This window comes from Ovis aries, chromosome 14, assembly GCF_016772045.2.
Source record: "Ovis aries strain OAR_USU_Benz2616 breed Rambouillet chromosome 14, ARS-UI_Ramb_v3.0, whole genome shotgun sequence".
NCBI lineage: Eukaryota > Metazoa > Chordata > Mammalia > Artiodactyla > Bovidae > Ovis > Ovis aries.
This window is the reverse complement of record NC_056067.1, coordinates 35,594,196-35,615,898: the sequence shown is the minus strand read 5'-3', so window position 1 is coordinate 35,615,898 and position 21,703 is coordinate 35,594,196. Positions and strand designations below refer to the sequence as shown.

At 46.3% G+C, this 21,703-nt stretch overlaps 2 protein-coding genes and 1 long non-coding RNA gene across 3 annotated transcripts in view; 1 reads left to right on the top strand and 2 right to left on the bottom strand.

Annotated features, from left to right (window-relative positions):
- The window catches only part of CDH1 (cadherin 1), a 71,883-nt gene extending 70,015 nt beyond the window's left edge, over positions 1–1,868 (bottom strand). The window contains exons 1-2 of the mRNA XM_027978118.2: positions 1,716–1,868; positions 672–786 (exon numbers count right to left, since the gene is read on the bottom strand). Coding sequence (XP_027833919.1) covers positions 672–786; positions 1,716–1,763 — 163 coding nt within the window. The 5' untranslated portion in view covers positions 1,764–1,868. The remainder of the gene's footprint in view (positions 1–671; positions 787–1,715) is intronic.
- Positions 698–6,005, top strand: LOC121816497 (uncharacterized). Its single transcript, XR_006056138.2, has 3 exons — positions 698–802; positions 1,844–2,256; positions 4,618–6,005. It is a non-coding gene; the product is annotated as an uncharacterized LOC121816497 (long non-coding RNA).
- Positions 3,157–3,935, bottom strand: LOC106991597 (ubiquitin-conjugating enzyme E2 C-like). The gene has a single exon (XM_060398452.1). The coding sequence runs from the start codon at positions 3,889–3,891 to the stop codon at positions 3,526–3,528; it is 366 nt and encodes a 121-aa protein (XP_060254435.1). The 5' UTR covers positions 3,892–3,935; the 3' UTR covers positions 3,157–3,525.
- Positions 6,006–21,703: the final 15,698 nt, after the last annotated feature.

The following is a 21,703-nucleotide window of genomic DNA, read 5'->3' as shown; positions in this document are numbered from 1 at the left end:
AACCAAAATCTAGAGTCCTGATTATCACAGTGATAAGACCCTGAAGTACACTGTGTCTGCTTTTCATTCCTGAGTCAGGGCTACCAGGCTTAAAAAAAAAAAAAAACACCAAAAAACCGCACGTGCCACTATTCCTTGGGGAAACAGTACCTGTATAAAAAAATCTTTTTTCATCTCTATGAGCAAAAGCCACAGCCTGGTAACCAAGAGAGGACTCCTCAGTCATCCCAGAGATGCTGAATGGGGCCTGGAAGTCAGAACCTAGATCAGATTCCTACTTTGACCCTGGGGCCAGTGGACTCCACCCTCCTGAGCCTCCCATTTGCTCATCTGTAAAAAAACGGGAATTGCCACCTCCCCCACCACCCTCTTCCCACACATCAGGTTTTAGACGTTGGAAAAGACAGACTTAAAGTGGTCAGGATAATATGAAACACACTGAAGGCCCCTAATAAGTGCCCCCCATAACTAAGTCAACCATACAAGACAGCCCCTCAAACCCAACGTCTATCCTGGCAAAAGTTTAGATCCTCGCATCTGTGTAATCTACAAAGGTGTGTCACCAGAGCCAGGAAAGACGGTGCTCGCCCAGGCCAGCTCGCGGGCGTAGGAGCGCCGTTTCTCCGACCCTGCCCACTCCCACCCCAGGGACACTGGCGGCGCGCCCTCACCTCTGCCCAGGACTCGCCCTCTCTCCAAGTTCCGCCGGGGCACGGTGAACGTGTAACTCTCAGCGCCAAAGCCAGGCACGCAGGGCTCCGGCTCCTGGCAGAGCCACGATGAGACCTGGGGTAGGGGAAAGGTATGAAACCGGGGTGACTTGGTGGGGGGGGGGGGTCTCCTCTTATTCACACCGAAACCAGCAGCGCCTCCCTTCCCTCTGCTGGCACCAGGACTGTGGGAGGGGTGGGCCCGCCCCGCCCACTCCCCACACCCCCCCAACCTCCCCACCCCCTCCATTCTCCCGCATTTCCCCCACCCCCATTTCCCCCCATTCCTCCCCACAGGGCAGCCAGCCAGCCACGTCAAACTCTTTCATTCGGAAACCTGTGGCCGCCAAGCCTTCAGGACTTCTCAGGAGGGAAGGCTGCTGGCTCCCCTCCGGCCTCAGCAGCGCTTTCCTGAAAGTCTCCTTTTCAATTTCATCGGAGGCATCTTTACTCTTCCCAATTCCACTCTCCCTATACCGGGACCGCTCGCACTCCTAAGTCCGGTTCCTCAGACCGCCGGCGCTCCAGCCTCTTCACATCCTTTCTTATCCCGGGGAGGGTGGGGGGCATACCTATTCACTACACTTTACAGGGCAGGTGACTTTATCTGTTGGTTCCGCTTTCCTTTCCTCGTTCCCACTACTCCCGGCTCCGCCCGGACTTACACCGGGGCTCCCCATCCCTACTCCACGCCCTCTACTCCCCGCCCGTCGCCCACCCGAGTACCCGGAGGCTGCAGCGAGGCGCGCCCCCACCTCTGGCTTTTGCGGGAGGCCGTCCGCAAAGCCGTACTCGCCCTTCACCCTCACTGGCTCCCTCTCCCACTCCCTTCCCCATGGAGTCCAGAGCGCGGCGCAGTTTCCGGGCCATTCAGGCCCTTTGGACCCAAACTTTTTTAGAATAAGAGGGAGCAGGGGACGACAGGAGGGAAGAGAGGAGTTTGGGGGCTGGGGCGCGGCTTATGGGGCCGGAAGGCATCCCGCGCAGTCAGGGGACCCAACGTACCTGCAGCAGCAGCAGGAGCGCAGAGAGGTTGCGGCACCGAGGGCCCATGGCAGGCCGGGCGCGGGCTGAGTAGGATCTAGCTGAGTTGGGCCGGGCTAGAGTCTGGCAGAACTTCTACGAACTCACAGGTGCTAAGAGGCTCCGGACGCCACTGAGCTGCGGGGCGCCGCGGGAGCCAGGTGAGCCTCGACGGCCCCGCCCCCGGCACCAGGATTGGCTGAGGATGCACCTGCCGGCCTCAACCAATGAGCGGCGCGGCAAGGCCTCCGCTTCCTCCGCTGACTGGGGCGGACGCTCCGCCCCGGAGCCGCGAGCAGACCGGGTGATCTGAGAGTAGTCAGAGTAACGCAATGGTAGGGGCTCCACGATTCCCGTTACCATTAGACTTGAATACCAGCCTCGCGGTGGCTCACCAACATCTGGCGCCAGAGAGATTTCACCCTTTACCTACTTCAGATCTCCATCGCTTCTTGAATCGACAGATCAGTTCACTGGGCAGAATCTTCCCTTTCAAAGTATCAGTTTCTTCACCTACTAAATGGTAAAATAATCACAAATCCCTTCCTGTGTTGTTGTGAAGTTGTCATACAATTAATTAAGACCAATGTTTCGTGCACCACAAAAGCTCTATGCAGATGTGAGGGACAATAAGTAACGATTGATACTGGGCATTAAAAGTTACTGTGTCACAGGCTCTGTGCTAAGCATTTGACATTAACCATCTTACTTCATCTCAAAACAACACAAGAGTTGTGCTATTATTCCCATTTAATAGAGGGACAATCCAGGCATAAAGAATTTGAGGCCAGTAGGAAGTAGTAGCTCAGATAGTAAAGAATCTGCAAGAATAACTAGCTTCAATGTCCCATGCAAGGGACTTTATCTTTCCTTTTACCCTGGGTTCAATCCCCTGATGAGGAAGATCTGGAGAAGTGAATGGCAACGCACTCCAGTATTCTTGCCAACAGAACTCCATGGACAGAGGAGCCTGGTGGGCTACCGTCCATGGAGTTGCAAAGACTGGGACACAACTGAGCCACTTTGATATATAGAAGACTGGAACCCACCTCCACCGCCTGTTCTATTGGCTTCAGCTCATGTGGCCCCACATAATCTTCCAGCTGGAGCTGGAGGTTTCAATCTGTCCTTTAATGTTGACAGGAAGAGATCCATCAGAGATCAGCCAAACCTGTCATTTGCAAATAACTCGCTTCAATGTCTCATGTAAGGGACATTATCTTTCCTTTTACCCTTGAAGCATGATCAGAACTACAGTGTGTTTAAAAAGAAATGGTAATTATGTGATATGATGGGGGTGTTAGCAATGAGTTAGGTATGTGTTAGCTAAGTGTTAGCTATTATGGTAGTAATCATTTTGCAATATATGTGTCAAATCAACATTTTGTTTCTGATAAATGTGTACAATGTTATATGTCAATTATTTTTCTTTTGCTATAAAAACCCCAAAATGTATTTATTTAATATATTCATCACAAGGGTTTAACCACACTTAATTTAAAAAACAGAAACAAAACAAAAATGACACCACAGATAAGACAGAGTCCTATACAGACATTGAGGCACAGACAGACCGCCTAAGGAAAAAAAGAACACAAGGAGAGCTGGACATCCCAGGTCAGGAGTCTTGGCTGGAGACCTGCTTTGAGTAGGTTTCTTGCAGGTACTTCTTAAAAGCTGTGGGGTTTTTCTAGAGCTCAGCGGCATGTGTGTTCAAAGGGCTATCAATGTTGGGCTCTCTGAGCAGACTCTGGATGGAGAGCAGGATGGTCCTGACGTCATACAGGGCAGACTACTTGTCTTTCAGGATGTCCAGACAGATGTTACCCTGGGTGTCCACATTGGGATGGTAGCAGGGTGTGAGGAACTTCACTGGGGGCGCATTGTAGGGGTAGCCACTGGGGAACTCCAGGGACAGTTTATACTTCAGGTCTTCATATGCTGTGTCAGCGGCTCCATGGATGGTCCCCATCCATTTGAAGAGGTTGTCCAATTCAGGGAAGGCAGAAATTCCTTTATCGCCATACATCATGAGAGTCATCAGCTCCTGTTGTAGCCTCTTGCCCACGGGGCCCCGGGCAGCACCCCTGCTGGGCTCAGCTCCTTTACTGGCGGTGGCGACGCTGCCAGCAGCTGGGTCACAGTTCTGGGAAGCCATCCAGGCTGTGTGATAAGCGGTTCGCGGAGCTCACAGTTGCAACTGCAGGGCTATATGTCAATTATATCACAATAAAGCTGGAAATGCTGAAGAAGGGACAGGCTACCCACTCCAGGATTCTTGGGCTTCCCTTGTGGCTCAGCTGGTTAAGAATCTGCCTGCAATGCAGGAAACCTGGGTTCAGTTCCTGAGTTGGGAAGATCCCCTGGAGAAGGGAAAGGTTACCTACTCCAGTATTCTGGTCTGGAGAATTCCATGGACTGTATAGTTCACGGGGTTGCAGAGTCGGACACGACTGAGTGACTTTCACTCACTTACTCAAAGCTGGAAATGGGTTTCCCTGGTGGCTCAGGTGGTAAAGAATCTGCCTGCAATGCTGGAGACCCAGAGAACCTGGGTTCAATCCCTGGGTCAGGAAGATATCCTGGAGAAGAGAATGGCAACCCACTCCAGTATTCTTGCCTGGGAAATCCCATGGACAGAGGAGCCTGTTGGGCTACAGTCCATGAGGTCACAAAAAAATTGGACACAATTGAGCATCTAACACACAAACACACAAAGCTGGAAAAATACAGTAACAATAACAAAAACTACAGTGTGTAGCTATGTGACTTTGGGCAAGTCAGTATTTTCATCCGTAGAAATGGGTCCTTAGGAGCTAATATAAGAAAATTACTGGGGCTTTTCCTGGTGGCTCAGTGGTAAAGAATCTGCTTGCCATCGCAGGAGACACAGGTTCGATCCTTGATCTGGGAAGATCCCACGTGACTCGGAGCAACTAAGCCCTGTGGGCCACAACTACTCAGCCTATGTTCTAGAGTCATGGAGCTGCAACTGCTGAAGTCTGCGCATCCTAGAGCCTGTTCTCTGCAGTAAGAGAAGCCACTGCCAGGAGAAGTCTGAGCCCCACAACTAGAGAGTAGCCCCCTTTCAGCACAATTGGAGAAAAGCAACGAAGACCCAGCACAGCCAAAATAACAATAAAAAAATAAAATTAAAAAAAATATAATAGAAGGCTGAATAATATTTTTTTAAGAAAGAAAATCACTAAGCAGAGTACTTGGCACCTGGTAGCAAATGCTCAGTCAGTGTTGAGTGTGGAGGTTGTTCTCTAGAAAGAACCAGCCCCTATCCCCTATGCTCATGGGGAAGACCATGTTTAGAATATTTCACCCAGGGTTAAAGGTGAATCTGAGGCCACTGCAGCTACTTTCTCAACCCCAGAGAAGGGGCACTGTCTCAAATCAAGACATTGTTTCAGGTCAGTACAGCTCCCTAGCCCCCACCTGTCCCCTCCATTTTAATGGGCTTCTGAGCACACGCCCAGGCCATTTGGATTTCTGCCTCTTAACCCACCAAGAGGTTTGGAGGATAAAGGCTCCAGTATTTCCTTTCCCACTGGGGCTCCAGCAGGACTGCACATTAACCAAGATAATGGAAATACAGAGAGGCGTTTCTCCCATGGGGTGGCTCATCCGTTTATTTTTTTTTCCCTCAGTTATGTAAAAATTCATATTTTATACCATAACTTGGCCCAGGGAGTCTTTAGGGCTTTGCTTTCTTCCTCTCAGCAAGCCCTGGCCTTGCAACTCCACAGCGGCTCTCATCGACTCCTCCATTAAACTCTGATAATTCAATATAAAGGATTTTAGAGAACAATTAGAGGCAGTGAGGACAGGTTGGGCATGAGCTTACTTCAGACTTCTCGGCAAGCCCTACTCCAAGCTCCAGGCAATGGGCTGCCGGCCCTCAGCTGTCCAGCATGAGCCAGGGTGAACAGGGGACCCACGGGGTGTCCCTGTGGAGACAAGGCATTGTGTGGCCCTCCGTGAACTGCCTCAATGTCTTCTTCCATCAAAAAAGGATACCTCATTGAGAGGCTCAAATGAGCAAAGGTGAGCCTCTGCTGCTTGACCTCAGGCTGATGGAGGGTTCAAATCCTACTCTACCACTAGCTAGGTAGCATGTCCAGTCTCAGTTTCCTCATCCATAAAATAGGGATGTTGGTAGTACTTAATTCACAAGGTTCTTGGAAGTGCTAATGAAGTCAGCTATTAGCTCCCTAGGCTCAATGCATTCCCCGGTCACCAGTAAAGTTGCTCAGTTGTGTCAGACTCTTTGTGATCCCGTGGACTGTAGCCTACCAGACTCCTCCATCCATGGGATTCTCCAGGCAAGAGTACTGGAGTGGGTTGCCATTTCCTTCTCCAGGGGATCTTCCTGAACCAGGGATCAAACCCAGGTCTCCTGCATTGCAGGCAGATGCTTTACATCTGAGCTTCCAGGGAACCTCGCATTCCCCTCTAGCTTCCAGGAAAAACTGAGCCCCCAAGGAGACACCTCACCCCCAGGCTGTTAGTCTCTTATGTATCCCTGACCTCTTCTGGGAAAATCTCTTTCATGGGGGCTGTTTAGTCATTTAGACCTTCCCAGAGTCATTCGCATTTTAAAGAAAGCACTGGGATAATTCTTTCAAAGGCAGGAAAACTTTGAAACTAGTTAGTAAACTCCACCCAGTGTCCTTTACCTGGTGTCTGTGGGTGGGCGCCATGGGGTGAGAGGTCCTGAAACCCTTGAGATTGTTAGCAAATCTTTTGGTGCAGGAGGTAAGGTCCATGGCATTCATTAGCTTCTCAACCTTGAGGAAGAAAAATCAAAATCTTGGAGTCAAGGTCTCTCTGAAGGCCAGTCCATAAATGGTAGGATTTCAGGCATTAACTGGGGCCTTGCAGGTACCACCCCAGGCGGACAACAGACCCTACTACTCCTGGTGCTAACCAGGTTTTCATGGTTGGCATCCAACATCAGACTTCCTTAGTGCCTGCAGGGTGTGTCTCGGAGGACTTTCAGTTCCCGGGTGTCCTGGCAACAGGTCAGTCTGGAGGCTAAAGATTAACTCCCCAGGCAGTCTTGCCCCTTTCATCTTCTGGCAAAGGGGTGATGATAACAGTACTCAAACTGGGAGGGGCACCTCTCCCCTAACCTCTACCAAGAGGAGCCCAACCCCCTAGCCCACTGGGGAGGAACCCCAGGGAAGATGGAATTGCTGGGGACTGCAGCTGGATCAGGCTCCCCTTGAGTGGGGAGATGAGGCTCCATACCAGCTCTTCTAGGTCTCCTGACACCTCTGCTGGGCTGCCTGCTGGCAGGCAGGGGGAAAAAACTGGATATCCCACTTCAGTCTCCTGTTAAAATGTGGTAACTGATAGGGTGCCACCTCTTCCAGCTCAGTCTACAAAAAAAACCATTTTTATTTCAAACACAAGGAAAATAGTATAATGCACATCAGCATATAGTATAATAAACCACCATGTATCCATCATCCAGCTCCAAAAGTTATTTTTTTTGCAATTTGTATAATTTTGTAACATGTGAACATTGTATCAAATCTTGTTTCATAATTTCATCCTTGAGTTTAAAAAGAAAGTTAAAAGACTGTTTTCTTATGGGAATTTGCCGTATGATTTAGGGAACGCAAACCGGGGCTCTGTGGCAACCAAGAGGGGTGGGATGGGAAGGAAGGTGGGAGGGAGGTTCAAGAGGGATGGGACATATGTATACCTATGGCTAATTCATGTTGATGCTTCGCAGAAACCAAGGCACCTGTAAAGCAATTATTCTTCAGTTAAAAAAAAGAAATACATTTCAAATTGAAAAAAAAATTAAGACTATTTTTTAAAAAGTAGTTTTAGGTTCATAGCAAATTTGAGTAGAAGATACAGAGATTTCCCAAATACCTCCTCCCCACATGCATAGCCTCCCCATCAACAACCCCTACCACAACAGTACATTTATTAAAACTGATGTGTGTGTGTGAAAGTCACTCAGTCATGTCTGACTCTTTGTGACCCCATGGACTGTATAGTCCTTGGAAATCTCCAGGCCAGAATACTGGAGTGGGTAGCCTTTCCCTTCTCCAGGGAATCTTGCCAACTCAAGGATCGAACCCAGGTCTCCTGCATTGCAGGCGGATTCTTTACCAGCTGATGAACTGCCCTCAAAATCCACTGTGCCTGGCCTGCCTGCTCATCCCTCCCTCCTCCCAACTCCGGTCAACTACTGATCTTTTTACAGTCTCCAAAGTTTTGCCTTTTCCAGAATGTCATGTAGTGGGAATCACAAAGTAGAGAGACCTTCAGACTTATGTATTCAAGGTTGTTGCATGGCTTTTCCTAGCTTGATAGCTAATTTCTTTTTTTAGCACTGAATAATATTCCATTGTTGAGATGTACCACAATTTTCATATTCATTCACTTACTGAAGGGGATCTTGCTTGCTTCCAAGTTTTGGCAGTTATGAATAAAGCTGCTATAGACATCTATGTGCAGTTTTCTGTGTGGATGTAAGTTTTCAACTCCTTTGGATAAATACCAAGAAGCATGGCTGCTGGTTATATGGTAAATATTTGTTGAGTTTTGGAAAAAAAAGAAAAAGGCCACACTGGCTTCCAAAGTGGCTGCATCATTTTTTATTTCCACGGGCAGTGAATCAGAGTTCCCACCGTGCCACATTTTCACCAGCACTTGGTGGTGTTCGTATTCCAGACATTTTGGGCATTCCAATAGGTATGTACCCCTGCATTTTTATTTTTGCAGAATATTTAAAAACAAATCCAAGATAATTTCCCCTGTAAATATTTTAGTCTTCATCTCTGAAAACATGACCATCATCCAACTGAGTCATAATGCCTGATAAAATTCCCAATAATTCCTCAATATTGTCCAAAGGCTAAAAAATATTTTTTAAAACAACTTAAGAAAATATATTTATTTACTTATTTTGCTACACCAGGTCTTAGTTGTGGCACTCAAGACCTTTATTTGTGGCATTGTTGTTTAGTTGTTAAGTCGTATCCAACTCTTTTGTGACCCTGTGAGCTATACCATGCCAGGCTCCTCTGTCCATAGCATTTCCCAGGCAAGAATTCTTGAGTGGGTTGCCATTTCCTTCTCCAGGGGATCTTTTCAACTCAAGGATCGAACCAATGTCTCCTGCCTTGTAGGTGAATTCTTTACCACTGAGCCACCAGGGAGTTCAGTTCAATCACTCAGTCATGTCCAACTCTTTGCAACCCCATGGACTGCAGCACACCAGGCCTCCCTGTCCATCACCAACTCCTGGAGTTTACTCAAACTCATATCCATCGAGTCGGTGATGCTATCCAACCATCTCATCCTCTGTCGTCCTCTACTCATCCCACCTTCAATCTTTCCCAGCATCAGGGTCTTTTCCAAAGAGTCAGTTCTTCGCATCAAGTGGCCAAAGTATTGGAGTTTTAGCTTCAGCATCAGTCCTTCCAATGAATATTCAGAACTGATTTCCTTTAGGAAGGACTGGTTGGATCTCCTTGCAGTCCAAGGGACTCTCAAGAGTCTTCACCAACACCACAGTACAAAAGCATCAATTTTTTGAGCCACCAGGGAAGCCCCGTGCAAACTCTTCATTGCAGCAGGTGGGATCTAATTCCCTGACCCAAGATCAAACTCCAGGCGCCCTGCATTGGGAGCATAGAGTCTTTGCCACTGGACCACTAGGGAAGTCCCTACAATATTTTTGTATCAGAATTCAAGCAAGAGTCACACTTTACATTGGGCTGTATGTCCCTTGCATCTCTTTATCTTTGTAAAAACCTCCCCATCCTTTTTTGTCCAGCTTTTTTGAAGTATAATTAACTGCATGTATTTCAGTAGACAATTTGACGTTTTGGCATATACAAATACTCTGAAACCATTAACACAATCAGGAGAATGAACAGATTCTTTTTTGTTTGTTTGCTTCTGTTCTGATGGAATTCTAGATTTTTGTTTGCTTGCTTGTTTCTGTTTTGATGTAATTCCAAATTTACAGAGTTTGTTTGTTTTTCAGTGGCATTTAGATTTTAAGATGCCAGGTCACTTGTCCTGTTAGAGGTCTTGCATTTTTATATTTGGCTGAATGCATCCTCAGGATGTCATTTACCATGTCCCTCTCTCCCATATGTCATGGAAACTGGTACTCAGATCTAGAGCTTTGATTTGAGTCAGATTCAATTTTTTTTAGGCAAAAATATTTCATAACTGGTATGGAGTCCTCCCTATAGCATCATATCAGGAAGCAAGAAATTGGCTGACTCACTTTTAGGATGCCAAGATTGAGCTGGTGTTATCCTGATCCTTCTATTATCACATTCTCCATCAGCCTTTCACCTTGTGGTTTTAGCACCATGGATGATGGCTGCCCACATCTATTATACCATTAGGGAAAACAACAAACATTTATTAAGCACTCCCATGTGCCAGCTACTCTCCTCAACAATGAGGACACAGAAATAAACAAAATATGACTCTTGCCCTTAAGAAACTCATAAGGTGAGAGATGCAGACAGGTAAACATTCATCCATTTATCTATTAAATATTATTTGAATGCTAAGTAGGTACCAGTATCGTGCTAAATGCCAGTAATTATAATATAGTGTGTAAGAAAAGTGACAGCTACCATTTGTCAGAACTCACGATACTCTAAGTAGTATCGGTCAACATACAACACTTTGGGGGCTCTCACTACACCCATTTTGTATATTCAGAATCAGAGGCTCAAGAGGTAAAGAGGTCTGCCCAAGGTGACATGTTAACTGACAGAGCTGGAATTTGATGGGTTCAAAGCCTTTTCCGGAGAAGGCAATGGCACCCCACTCCAGTACTCTTGCCTGGAAAATCCCATGGACGGAGGAGCCTAGTAGGCTGCAGTCCATGGGGTCGCTAGGAGTCGGATACGACTGAAGCAACTTAGCTGCAGCAGCAGCAGCAAAGCCTTTTCATCTTCATGCTGTACTGCTGAGATCAGGCCAGCTTTTTATTTCCAGGTGCCATTTGAAATGAGAGGCAAACCTTGCTTAATTTAGCAAGAAATGGTCTGTTGAGCTGACCTGACATTCCAGACCCTGGGTGGCAAATACCGTTTTGGGGGGCTTCCCTGGTGGCTCAGACAGTCAAGAATCTGCCTGCAATGTAGGAGACTAGGGTTTGATCCCTGGGTTGAAAATCTGAAGACGGGCATGGGAACCCACTCTAGTATTCTTACGTGGAGAATTCCATGGATACAGGATCCTGGCAGGCTACAGTCCTTGGGGTCACAAAGAGACAGACATGACTGAGCAACTAACAGTTTCACTTTTACTGGTTTTTTAGCCAGACTGGAGCTTCCAGTACATGAGGGGTAGGGTAGGGGTAATATTGAGAGCTGGGTCCTGGATCGAACCATATGGTCCTCCAACTTGCCCACAGAGCAAAAGGTATTCTCCCCATTTTGCAGAGGAGGCACTTGATGCTCAGAAAGGTGAACAGTGAGGTCATGGCAGAAGCAGGCCTCAGGTGGATGCTCTGGCTCCAGGACCAGTAAGACAAAATCGTTCCCACCACAGATGTTAGTGCCTCTCTGCCTGGGTCTGAGTCCCGCTCTTCCCCCTGCTGGCTCTAAACCTTTGAATGAGACACTTAAAACACTTTGGACCTCAATCTCCTTATCTGCATACTATTAATAATAGCACCTACCTTGTTGGGCAGCTGTGGGAATTGGGTAAAATAACCTAGGTAAACGTGGAAGGCAGGAAGTCCTAAGTAAATATTAACTATTATTATTTCCACATTAACGAAGCTCAAGGGCTGGGTTTTCACTGAGTGGAATCCCTGAGTCCCTGAGTACATGAGCAGCAGGATCGCTTGGTTCACTGAGAGAGGGGGAGCACACAGCTTCGGGGTTCCATAGCTGGCTGGGTGCCCCCTCTTGGCACAAACAAGCTGGTCTCTCAAGATAAGATGCTACAATAAAAAAATAAAACAAAAAGATAAGGTGCTACAGAAGAGCTAGAGAATATAGAACCTCAAAATAAGGCTCTACAGACCTGTGGCTCCTGCCTCCCACCTTCAAACACAGAAGCCCCCATCCCTCCTCTTGGAGCCAGGGACCTGTCCATATGATGAGTGGAGAGAGAGCTCTTTCTAGTCTCACATCCAGGTGGACAAGACCAACCCTCTCCAGACCAGCAGCCAGAAAAATCACTCTGTGCCACGTTCAGCCTGGCCTAAACTTAACCAGTCAATCTTAAAGGAAATCAACCCTGAATACTCTTTGGAAGGACTGATGCTGAAGCTGAAGCTCCAATACTTTGGCCACCTGATGCAAACAGGTGACTCAGTGGAAAAGACCCTGATGCTGGGAAAGACTGAGGGCAGAAGAAGAAGGGGGAGACAGACGATGAGGTGGTCAGATGGCATCACTGATTCAATGGGCATGAACTTGCGCAAACTCCAGGAGATGGTGAGGGACAGGGAAGTCTGCCATGTTGCAGTCCATGGGGTGGAGAATAGTCCATCACGACTTGGCAACTGAACAACAACCCTAATCCTAACCTGAAAGTTCATTCAGGTTTTTCTGTAAGATATTATAGAAAAGCCTGAATGAACTTTTTTGGCCAACCTAATACCAAACTCCAGGAGGCAGCTAGAGCCCAGTGTAGGGAATTGACCTTGTGACTTGAAGCAAGTTGGCTTGGCTGGAGGGATCCTTTAGTATGCTTCTGCCTCTAAAAACTATGATTTTGAGCTTTTTGAGACTGAGTCAGTGAGCACCGTATGTGTGTGTGTAGCATACACGCATGTGCTCACCTACTCGTGGGCTCATGAAAGGGGTGCATCTTGGTTGTCCTGGGCCCAGCAGTTCTCAGAGAGAGTACAAGTCTTGCAGGAAGGGAAGGTGAAGCTGACCAGACAGGAGCCAGACTGTGGCAGTTGGAGAGACAGCTTCTTGCAGGGGTGGGGACCAATAGAGCAATAAAACCTGGGCAAAGGGCAAGGTTTTCACCGGAAGCCTAGGAGAAAACTCCAGAGTTCAGACTGAGGATGGGGGTCCATAATTTTCTAGAAAGACTCTCCAACATTTTAGAGCACAGTTATTAATTTACTCATTCATCCATCGTTTTATTCAGTAAACACTCAGCATGTGCCTAGTGCTTTGCTGGTGAGGGAGGTGCCACCCCATCCTCAGAGAGCTTTCAGTCTGGTGGAATAAGACAAGGGAACCAGGTATTTATGATCCAAGGCAATAAGCAAGGATGACATTAATATTTAACAACTGGTAGACCCAGGCCAATCAAAAATGAATACCAGCCAACACATCAACACACCAAAATAAGGTCCTCAGTCCTGCTGCTGTGCCAGCTTTACCCTTTCAGTTGCTGGGTCGGTTCGTGGGGAGGCGTCGGGGTGTGGGAGGGGCTGGGGTTTGGGGGCCACTTGAGGGACTCAAGGAAGCAGCTGATTACCAACTGATGTGAAAAATTTTCAATACTGTATTTTAGCCGTTAGAATAGCCATATCAGTGATCCTGGTTGGAGGATAGACCTGGTGATAATGATTCAAGGTTAACAAGGCCCATTAAGAGAAGGCACAGGGGCTCAGGGAAAGCTCTGTTGGGGGAGTGACATTTTAAGTTGAATTAGCCAGAGTGTGCCTGCCTGGGCAAAAGGAGGAGGGCTCAGCATTTTCAGGTGATTCAGTTTTGCTGGAGAAGAAAGAGGCGGAGATTTAGACCCAGCAGGCAGGTAAGGAGAGTGTGTGTTGTAGGATTCAGGGTAGGGGCTGTGTTAGTCATGCTCAGTGGCTTGGACTGCATCTCCGGAGCAATGGTGAGCCATTGAAGGATTTTAATTAGGATCAGGGGAGTCACCCGATCCAGTTTGCAAATCCCCCAGGCAACACCAAGGAACCCATTTTTCCAAAGACATGAACCAAGGCTCAGGGAGGTTAAAACATCTATCAGATGATATGCTGCAGGTTGGATATAGTATAAATAGGACTGCTCATTTCTGGGTCCCCTTTTCTATTGAATACCACATGTATCAGAGGCTGCCCCTTTTGTATGGAGCTTTAGAGTCTGCAAAGCAGACTAAAGAAACTCCAGAAACATATGTGCCTAAGTAGAAAAAGCAAATTTGAGGGCTCACATACTAAAAAGCACATGATGGGTGGACTTCAGGCATGGGTAGCTCCAGGTGGTCAAATTATGTCATCATAGATCTGTCTTGCTCAGTCTTTGCTTTCCTCTACGTTGATTTTCTTCTTAGATTCTTCTATTAAGGCAGAAACAGGCTACTAACCCACCGGTTTAGCAAGCCTAGCCACTAAGTACCATACTTTCCCAATAGGTACAGCAAAAGTCTCAGATTTCACTTTTATGCCCTGACTTGGCTTATGTGAAGACATGAACCAAGTCTGTGGCCAGAGAGAAGCTAGGTGGTTCTGATTGGCTAAGACCAGGTCATATGTCCAGCCCTGGCATGATGCAAGAGGAATCAGCCTTCTAGGACCACATGGACTAAGAGCAGGGGAGGTGTGGTTCCCTAAAGAAAAATGATGGTGCTGTCACCTAGAGAAGAGTGAACAGATACTAGGCACATAGAAACTAACATTTAAGCTATAGCCTGATCCTTCAGCATTAGGAGGAAGCTGCTCACCTAGGGGAGGGTGATCTTCTCTCACCAAGGAACTGAAAAAGGTTGGGGGCATGGTCTGCCTGGTGCCTGCCCCTCTGCAGAGCTCCACCTTTCTAGAGCCAGCCAGGGAGCTCCAGTCCAGCTTGGAGCCCCCAGAACCACTTCCCTTCTTCTTAATTCCAAGTTTTGGCCTGTGCCTGCTGGGGCTGGATTGGAGGCTAGGTTCCCTGCAGATGTTCCTCTTAGTAGACACAACTTAGACATGATGTGACCGAAAATTTTTAAAGAGCTTAAAAATAAAATTTAAAAAGCCAAGAGCACAAAGATAGATGCTGAGACTGTGTTTGCAGTAAGGTCTCCCCTCTTATAAGCCTCTCCTTCCCCCACTCTGTCCCTGGTAAGACTTGTTGCTGGGCTGTGGTTTACACAGCAGAAGCCCCCCAAAAGCAGAACTGGGTAGTGCTTAAGAACACAGACTCTGGAGACAGGCTGTTTGGGCTCAGATCTGAGCTCTGCCATTTATAGTTATGTGCAAGTTATTGACCCCATGCCTCAGTTTCCCCACCTATTAAACAGGTTTGCTGGTGCTGACAGTAGACCCTCACATGTAGGGGTGTCTAGGAATCAAGTGGGCTAGTACCTTTCAGACCAGTGTCTGAATGAGCAATATTGCACAGAATAAGCAATTTATATACATATAGAGGGTGGCTACTATGTGCCACATCAGCTGCCTTGAATTCCTTTTAGGAGACCGAGGTCCCTGGAGGACAGGGCCTGGTCTGGCTTGCTTGTCACGATATTCGTGGTGTTCACTGCAGAGCCTGATCAAAGCAGGCCAAGGTAGGTAACTACTGAATGAATGAATGATTGAATGGCTAGTGCCATGGGAGCAAAGACTACCAGAATCTAGGCTGGCCGTGTGACCTTAGGTGGTTAGCTTCCCCTCCTGTGCCTCAGTCTCAACCTGAGACTGAGGTTAAAAACAGATTAAAACAGATCAGATTAGCCAGTGTTACTCAGACTTTTCCAATCAGGGCCCCCATTCATATTGTGCTGGGACATACACACACCGAAACTGAAATTTTCACAAGATAACACTTACTTTCCTGTGTGCAATATACTCTGATATATTCTATTTTCTTCTGTTTTACTCGATTTTACCCTTTTTCATTTGAAAAAAAAAATGCAATCCTGACCCAATGAATAGATTTGAAGTCTCACTAACTTCTACAGACCTACAGTTAAAAAACTGAACTGGATGAAAGCACGGTCTTTTCTGACTTGGACACTGATGATGTTATAAACCTCACCTAAGAAACAGCATTTTATTTTGTGTGATGGATAAGAGCTTGGACCCTGGCAGGAGAGGGCTGGGTTCAAGTCCAGGGATACTGACCTGTGCTGATCTTGTTATCAATATGTAATCTCTAGGTGCCTAGGTTTCCTTCTTAATACAATGGAGGTAAAAATGACTCTATCCTCTTAGGAATGGTGTGAGAGTTAAGTGAATGGATACCTGCATTCTAAATACTTCTAAATGCTCCATGAAGAACTTTTTAAAAACATTTTTTGTTATTGGAAAAGAACATCTATAACACTTTGTGGGTAGCCTTCAGAGAATCAGACCTCAGGAGATATTTGGGCATTTTTTGGAGGTTATCAGAGCTTTCCTCCCCCTCTCTGGGACAACTGAGTTTTCAGGAGGGGAAGGTACTTGCTTCAGATCACCAGCAAGTCAGAGACAGAGCTTCAGGCATCAGGCCTCAGACTTTAACGAGGTTCTACAAACTGTTGATTCCAGGGAAAGCAAGGGAAACCCCCTTTCCTCACTGCTCAGAATCCACAGATCTAAGCCTTCTTTCTTTTTCTTTGCATAAGCCTTTTCCCTGTTTTTAGTTCACTGATTTCAAAGATGTCAGTGTTCACTCTTGCCATCTACTGCTTGACCACATCCAGTTTTTTTGATTCATGGACTTAACATCTCAGGTTCTTACGCAATATTGCTCTTGACAGCATCAGACTTCACTTTCACCACCAGACACATCCACAACTGAGTGTCAGTTCCACTTCGGCCCAGCCACTTCATTCTTTCTGGAGCTGTCAGTGATTGTCCTCTGCTCTACCTCAGTAGCATATTAGACACCCTCTGACCTGGGTGGCTCAACTTCTGGTGTCATACCCTTTTGCCTTTTCATACTGTTCATGGGATTCTCGTGGCAAGAAAACCAGAATGGTTTGCCATCCCCTCCTCCAGTGGACCACATTTTGTCAGAACTCTTCACCATGACCCATCTGTCTTGGGTGGCCCTGCTAGGCATGGCTCATAGCTTTTGAGTTACACAAGCCCCATTCGCCACAACAAGCTTGTGATCCAGCCTTGCAGAAGGGCACCTATCTTTAAACATTGAAGTATGCTCTGCATATAGTAAAATTCACTCCTTCTAGTGTGAAATTTTGTGAATTTTGATGAACATATACAGTTATGTATCGACCCCCCCCAACTCAAGATATAGGACACCTTCAATCATGCCAAAATATTCCCCTGTCCCCTTTGTGGACAATCTCTCTGTCCACCCCTAGGCCCTCCAGCCAGTGAGCTCTTTTCTGTCTCAACAGTTTTGGCTTTTCCAGAAATATTTTTGAGATTCATCTATGTTGTACATATATACATTTTTGCTTAGCAGTATTCCACTGTAAGGTTACCACAAACTGTTTATCCATTTACCAGTTAATGGGCATTTAGGCTATTTCCAGTTATGGGTTATTATGAATAAAACGGCTGGGAATATTCAGATGTCTTTATGTGGACATATGTTTTCATTTTTCTTGAGTAAATATCTATGAATAGAATCGCCAGATCAGATGGTTACCATATGTTTAACTTTCCAAGAAATTGACAAACTGTTTTTTCCAAAGTGACTATGCCATACTGTAATGCCATCAGCAGTGCATCAAAGTTCTAGTTGCTCCATGCATGCTCCACACCAGTGTGGGCAGTCTTAAGTTTTAGCCGTGTAGTGATATGTTGTTGTGGTTTTAATTTGTATTTACTCAATGACTGATATGGAGCACCATACATCTTCCTTCTTTACAAAAATTATACAAGTAGTAAATAGCCTCAGTAGAAAAAATTAATGTAAAGATAAGCAAAAATAAGAAAAATTGAAGATCATCTGTTACCCTAGAGTTAATCATAGCTGACATTTTGAGCTTTGCATTTTACTTATTTATCTGAGAACATAACACAGGCACCTGATACAAAGTCTGAAAGGAATGAAAGGGTAAATATTGAGAAATAAGCCTCCCGTTCATGCTATTGCCAAAGTTAGAAAACTCAACTATGAGCAGTCATGTTCGACTCTTTGCAACCCCATGGTCTATAGAGTCCATGGTATTTTCTAGGTCAGAATACTGGAGTGGGTAGCCTTTTCCTTCTCCAGGGGACCTTCCCAACCTAGGTCTCCTGCATTGCAGGCGGATTCTTTACCAGCTGAGCCACAAGGGAAGCCCAAGAATACTGGAGTGGGTAACCTATCCCTTCTCCAGCGGATCTTCCTGACCCAGGAATCGAACCTGGGTCTCCTGCATTGCAGGTGGATTCTTTACCAACTGAGCTACCAGGGAAGCCCCTCAAAATGCAATACATTCATATAATGGATGGATACAGAGCAATGAAAAAAACGGACTGCAGGTACACACAACAGCATGAATGAATCTTCATAGTGTGATGTCGAGTGGAAAAACTTGCTCCAAAAGATTCCATACAGCATGATATTCTTCTCATAAAGATTAGAAACAAATCCAAGTACACAATATATTATTCAGATCATAAGTATACATGTATCAACTATACAAAGGGAGCAAGCAAAGGAAAAGTACAAACATGAGAAGATTGGGTTACCTTTTGGGGGATGTGGAGACCTTGGGATAGAGAAGGAGCCCATGTGTACTGTCCTTCTATCCCCTGGGTTGTGGGGAGAGTTAAAAATAAATGATCAAAAAATAAAATAAATGATCAATGAATCAATGGGCCTCTCTAATGGTCCAGTCGTTAAGAATCCGCCTGCCAATGCAAGGGACATGGGTTCAATCCCTGGTCGGGGAAGATCTCACGTGCTGTGGAGCAACTAAGCCCATGCTTAGTCTATGTACCTAGCCCGTCTGCTCACCACAACTAGAGAAAGCCCAAGCACAGCAATGAAGATTCAGCACAGCCATGAATAAATAAAAAAATTTTAAAACATAATCAATTAATCAAACTGAAAACTGGGGAGGCACAGACCAATGATACAAATGTATCATGAATCCAGGATTATGATTCATCTCATTTTGAGCACATGAAATGCGTTAAAAATTAAAAAGGAATTCTTCCTCTCTGGGCCCCAGCCACTCCATTCCCCTCCCTAAAGACAAACACTGTTACCACTTTCTGTATTTCCCTCAGAAATAAACAACCTTATGCTACCTATGCTATAGAGTAACTGTGTTTTTACACAACAACAGTTCATGGACAACCTACCACATCAATAAACATAGATTTCTAATAGCATTTTAATGGCTGCATAATTTTCCACTACTTAAGATACCTATATTTTATTAAACTAATTCCCTTTTTGATGGACCTAGGTTTCTGCCCCCACCCCACTCCTTGCAGTGTTTATTCTCATGAACAGTGTTATGGGGAACTCCTTTATATACATGACTTTGATGAATTGTTTACAGAGGTCTTTAGGGTAAGTTTCTCCAAGTGGAGAAACTGGGTCAAAAATGATGTGCATATTTCAGGATTTTGAGCCATATATTGTGCCCACCAGCAAGGAGAGAGGTCTGGCAGCTGGCCTGGTGCTGTGAGGTCTTTTGTTACTGGAGCTACACCAGAGGTTATTCAACAGCAAAGCCCTGTTAACCATTCCCAGGACCTCCCTGTGGGGCAGCAGGAAAGGGGGTGGCTCCCTGGACAGAGGAGAACAATGAGTCTTTATTAAAATGCAACTCACCGAGAATGCTATATTAGCACAGATCTTGCCCTTGCATTTGGGTAACTCTCTGGGACTGGTGTGGGACTGTCTCCTGAGGAAAGATGAGCAGAAGCCCAGGGGGTGCCTGGCTCCTTATTGCCATATCCCACTTCTGGTCACTAAATTATACAATTTATACAGTTAATAATGTGCCATGTGGAAAAGTTAGCATGAGAGTCAGATTGCCTGGGTTAAAACCTTTGTTCCTCTGCTTCCTAGCTGTGTGACTCTGGGCAAGTTTAGAATCTCTCTAGTTTAAGTTTGCCCTTCCCTAAAATTGGGGCTAATGCTACCTAGCTCATGTCTGTTTTGACACATAAATGAGGTTATAGACATAAAGTACTCAAAACACACTTGCCTGGACTTCCCTGGTGGTCCAGTGGTAAAGAATTTGCCTTCCAATGCAGGGGACATGGGTTCGATCCCTGGTCCAGGAAGATCCCACAAGCTGCAGAGCAACTAAGCCTGTGTACCACGACTGAATTAGTGCTCTAGAGCCTGCATGCCACAACTAGAGAAGCCTGGACACTGCAATGATAAGCCTTTGTACCGCAGTTAGGGAAAGCCTGTATGCCCCAACCAAGACCTAGCACAGCCAGAAAAAACCCATACCAAAGGAACACTTGGTGAGGAAAGTGCTGTATAATTATGAACTACCCCTAGGTACCTGCCCTTGGCTAGACTCATACCCCTCCCCTCAAGGCATCCTCAGACTGATGGGGGAGATGGAAGCTTTTACAATTCAGGGTGATGAGTACATTAAGGTAGATGCCAAACCTGGAAGACTTCCTGGAAGAATTGTCATCAGGGCAATAACCAAGTCACTTGTAGGCTAAAGGAGAGGCAAAGTGGCTTTGAGAGAGGAGGGACCAGCCAGGAATCAGAAAGATGGGATTCAGAGAAGGCCTTGGATTTTTTTTTTTTTAGGCCTTGGATTTTAAGTCAGCAATTTCTCAGTACCAGCCTGGTCCCAGGTACTGCATTCAGTGCCAGGGGTGAGTGCAGGCTGGAGACGATCACGCAGAGCCTCTCACTCGGTAAGTTTACTCTCTAACTGGAGAGTGAAACATGAAGCCTAGTACAAGTGCTAGACTCCGATGAAATCTACTAGAGGAAGGAATACAGTATCAAGGAAGCAACTAATTCTGAGACTCCAGGATTGCGAAAGGGTTTGCAGAGGAAATGCTTGCACAAATTGATCAGATTTGGGGGGGCGGTGGGGGTGCAGAATCGAGAAGTAAGACACCCCTGATGCGGGAAAAAGGCCCAAGCAAAGGTGAGGCAATGGGAAAGCCAGCATCCTAAAAAGATATTGCGTGGCTTGTGGGACCTGGACCAGGGGAGAGGTGAGGGGTGGGCAGGATTAAGCCTGTAAGGTCAACTGAGGCCAGGGTTTGGAGGGCGTCACATGACATGCTACTTGGACTACATCTAGTAGGTCATGGGAACGGAAGAGAAGTATTTAATCAGAGAAGGGACGTGATGAGATCTGTGTTCTGGGAAGGTGACCCTGGCACAGATGGGGGAGGAGTCCTGGGAGGCAGCATCGCTCAAGGGCCACTGCAATTGTCTAAGCAACAAAACGGGTGGGCACAGAGAGCCTGGGGTTGGGGGAGGGTGGCGGCACGTGTATAAGCAGCTCTCTGAAGCACTTACAATCCAAACCCCTGAAGTTATTCCCTGGTGACTCTTGAGCCGAGCTGTCTAATATTGCTGGAAAAATAAACCTGCTCCTGACCCCAGGCAGCGGGAGCAATAGTAACCCAATATGCCTGTTGATTAGGATGAAGGTCAACAGAATTACTAGGGGGAAATAGAGACATATTAAAATGAAATGACTTACTTTTATTGTTTTTTCCTTAACGGAAACAATACATGAGATCAACATTTAAAATAATTCTCAAGGATGGTAAAGTGCAGTCCACCAAAACCAATCTTGACTTTTGTTTCCATAGACATAGAGGGAGAGGAGGGACTAAAGAGTGGAGAGATCTCAGGAGGAGGAGGAGGAAGGGGAGAATCCCGCCCAGAGGGAGTGGCAGGGCCAGGGGCAGAGGGAGGAGGAAGATGGCCTGGAAGGGAGGCTAATGTGCTGGGCCTGGAGGTGGACTGAGGATGAACCTTGGGACTGGAGGCCCAGCCAAGTTTTGTACCTTTCTTAGCTCTGATTTTCTTGTCAAATGGGGGTAAAAACATCCTCCTCATATGGCACAATGAATGTTATTGGATCTGTATTTTAAAAAGATTCCATTGTCTTGGCCACCTAACTAGCATGGGATAAAAGGAAGCGCTCTGCATACTACTTGGCTTTTAAAAACTTTCTTA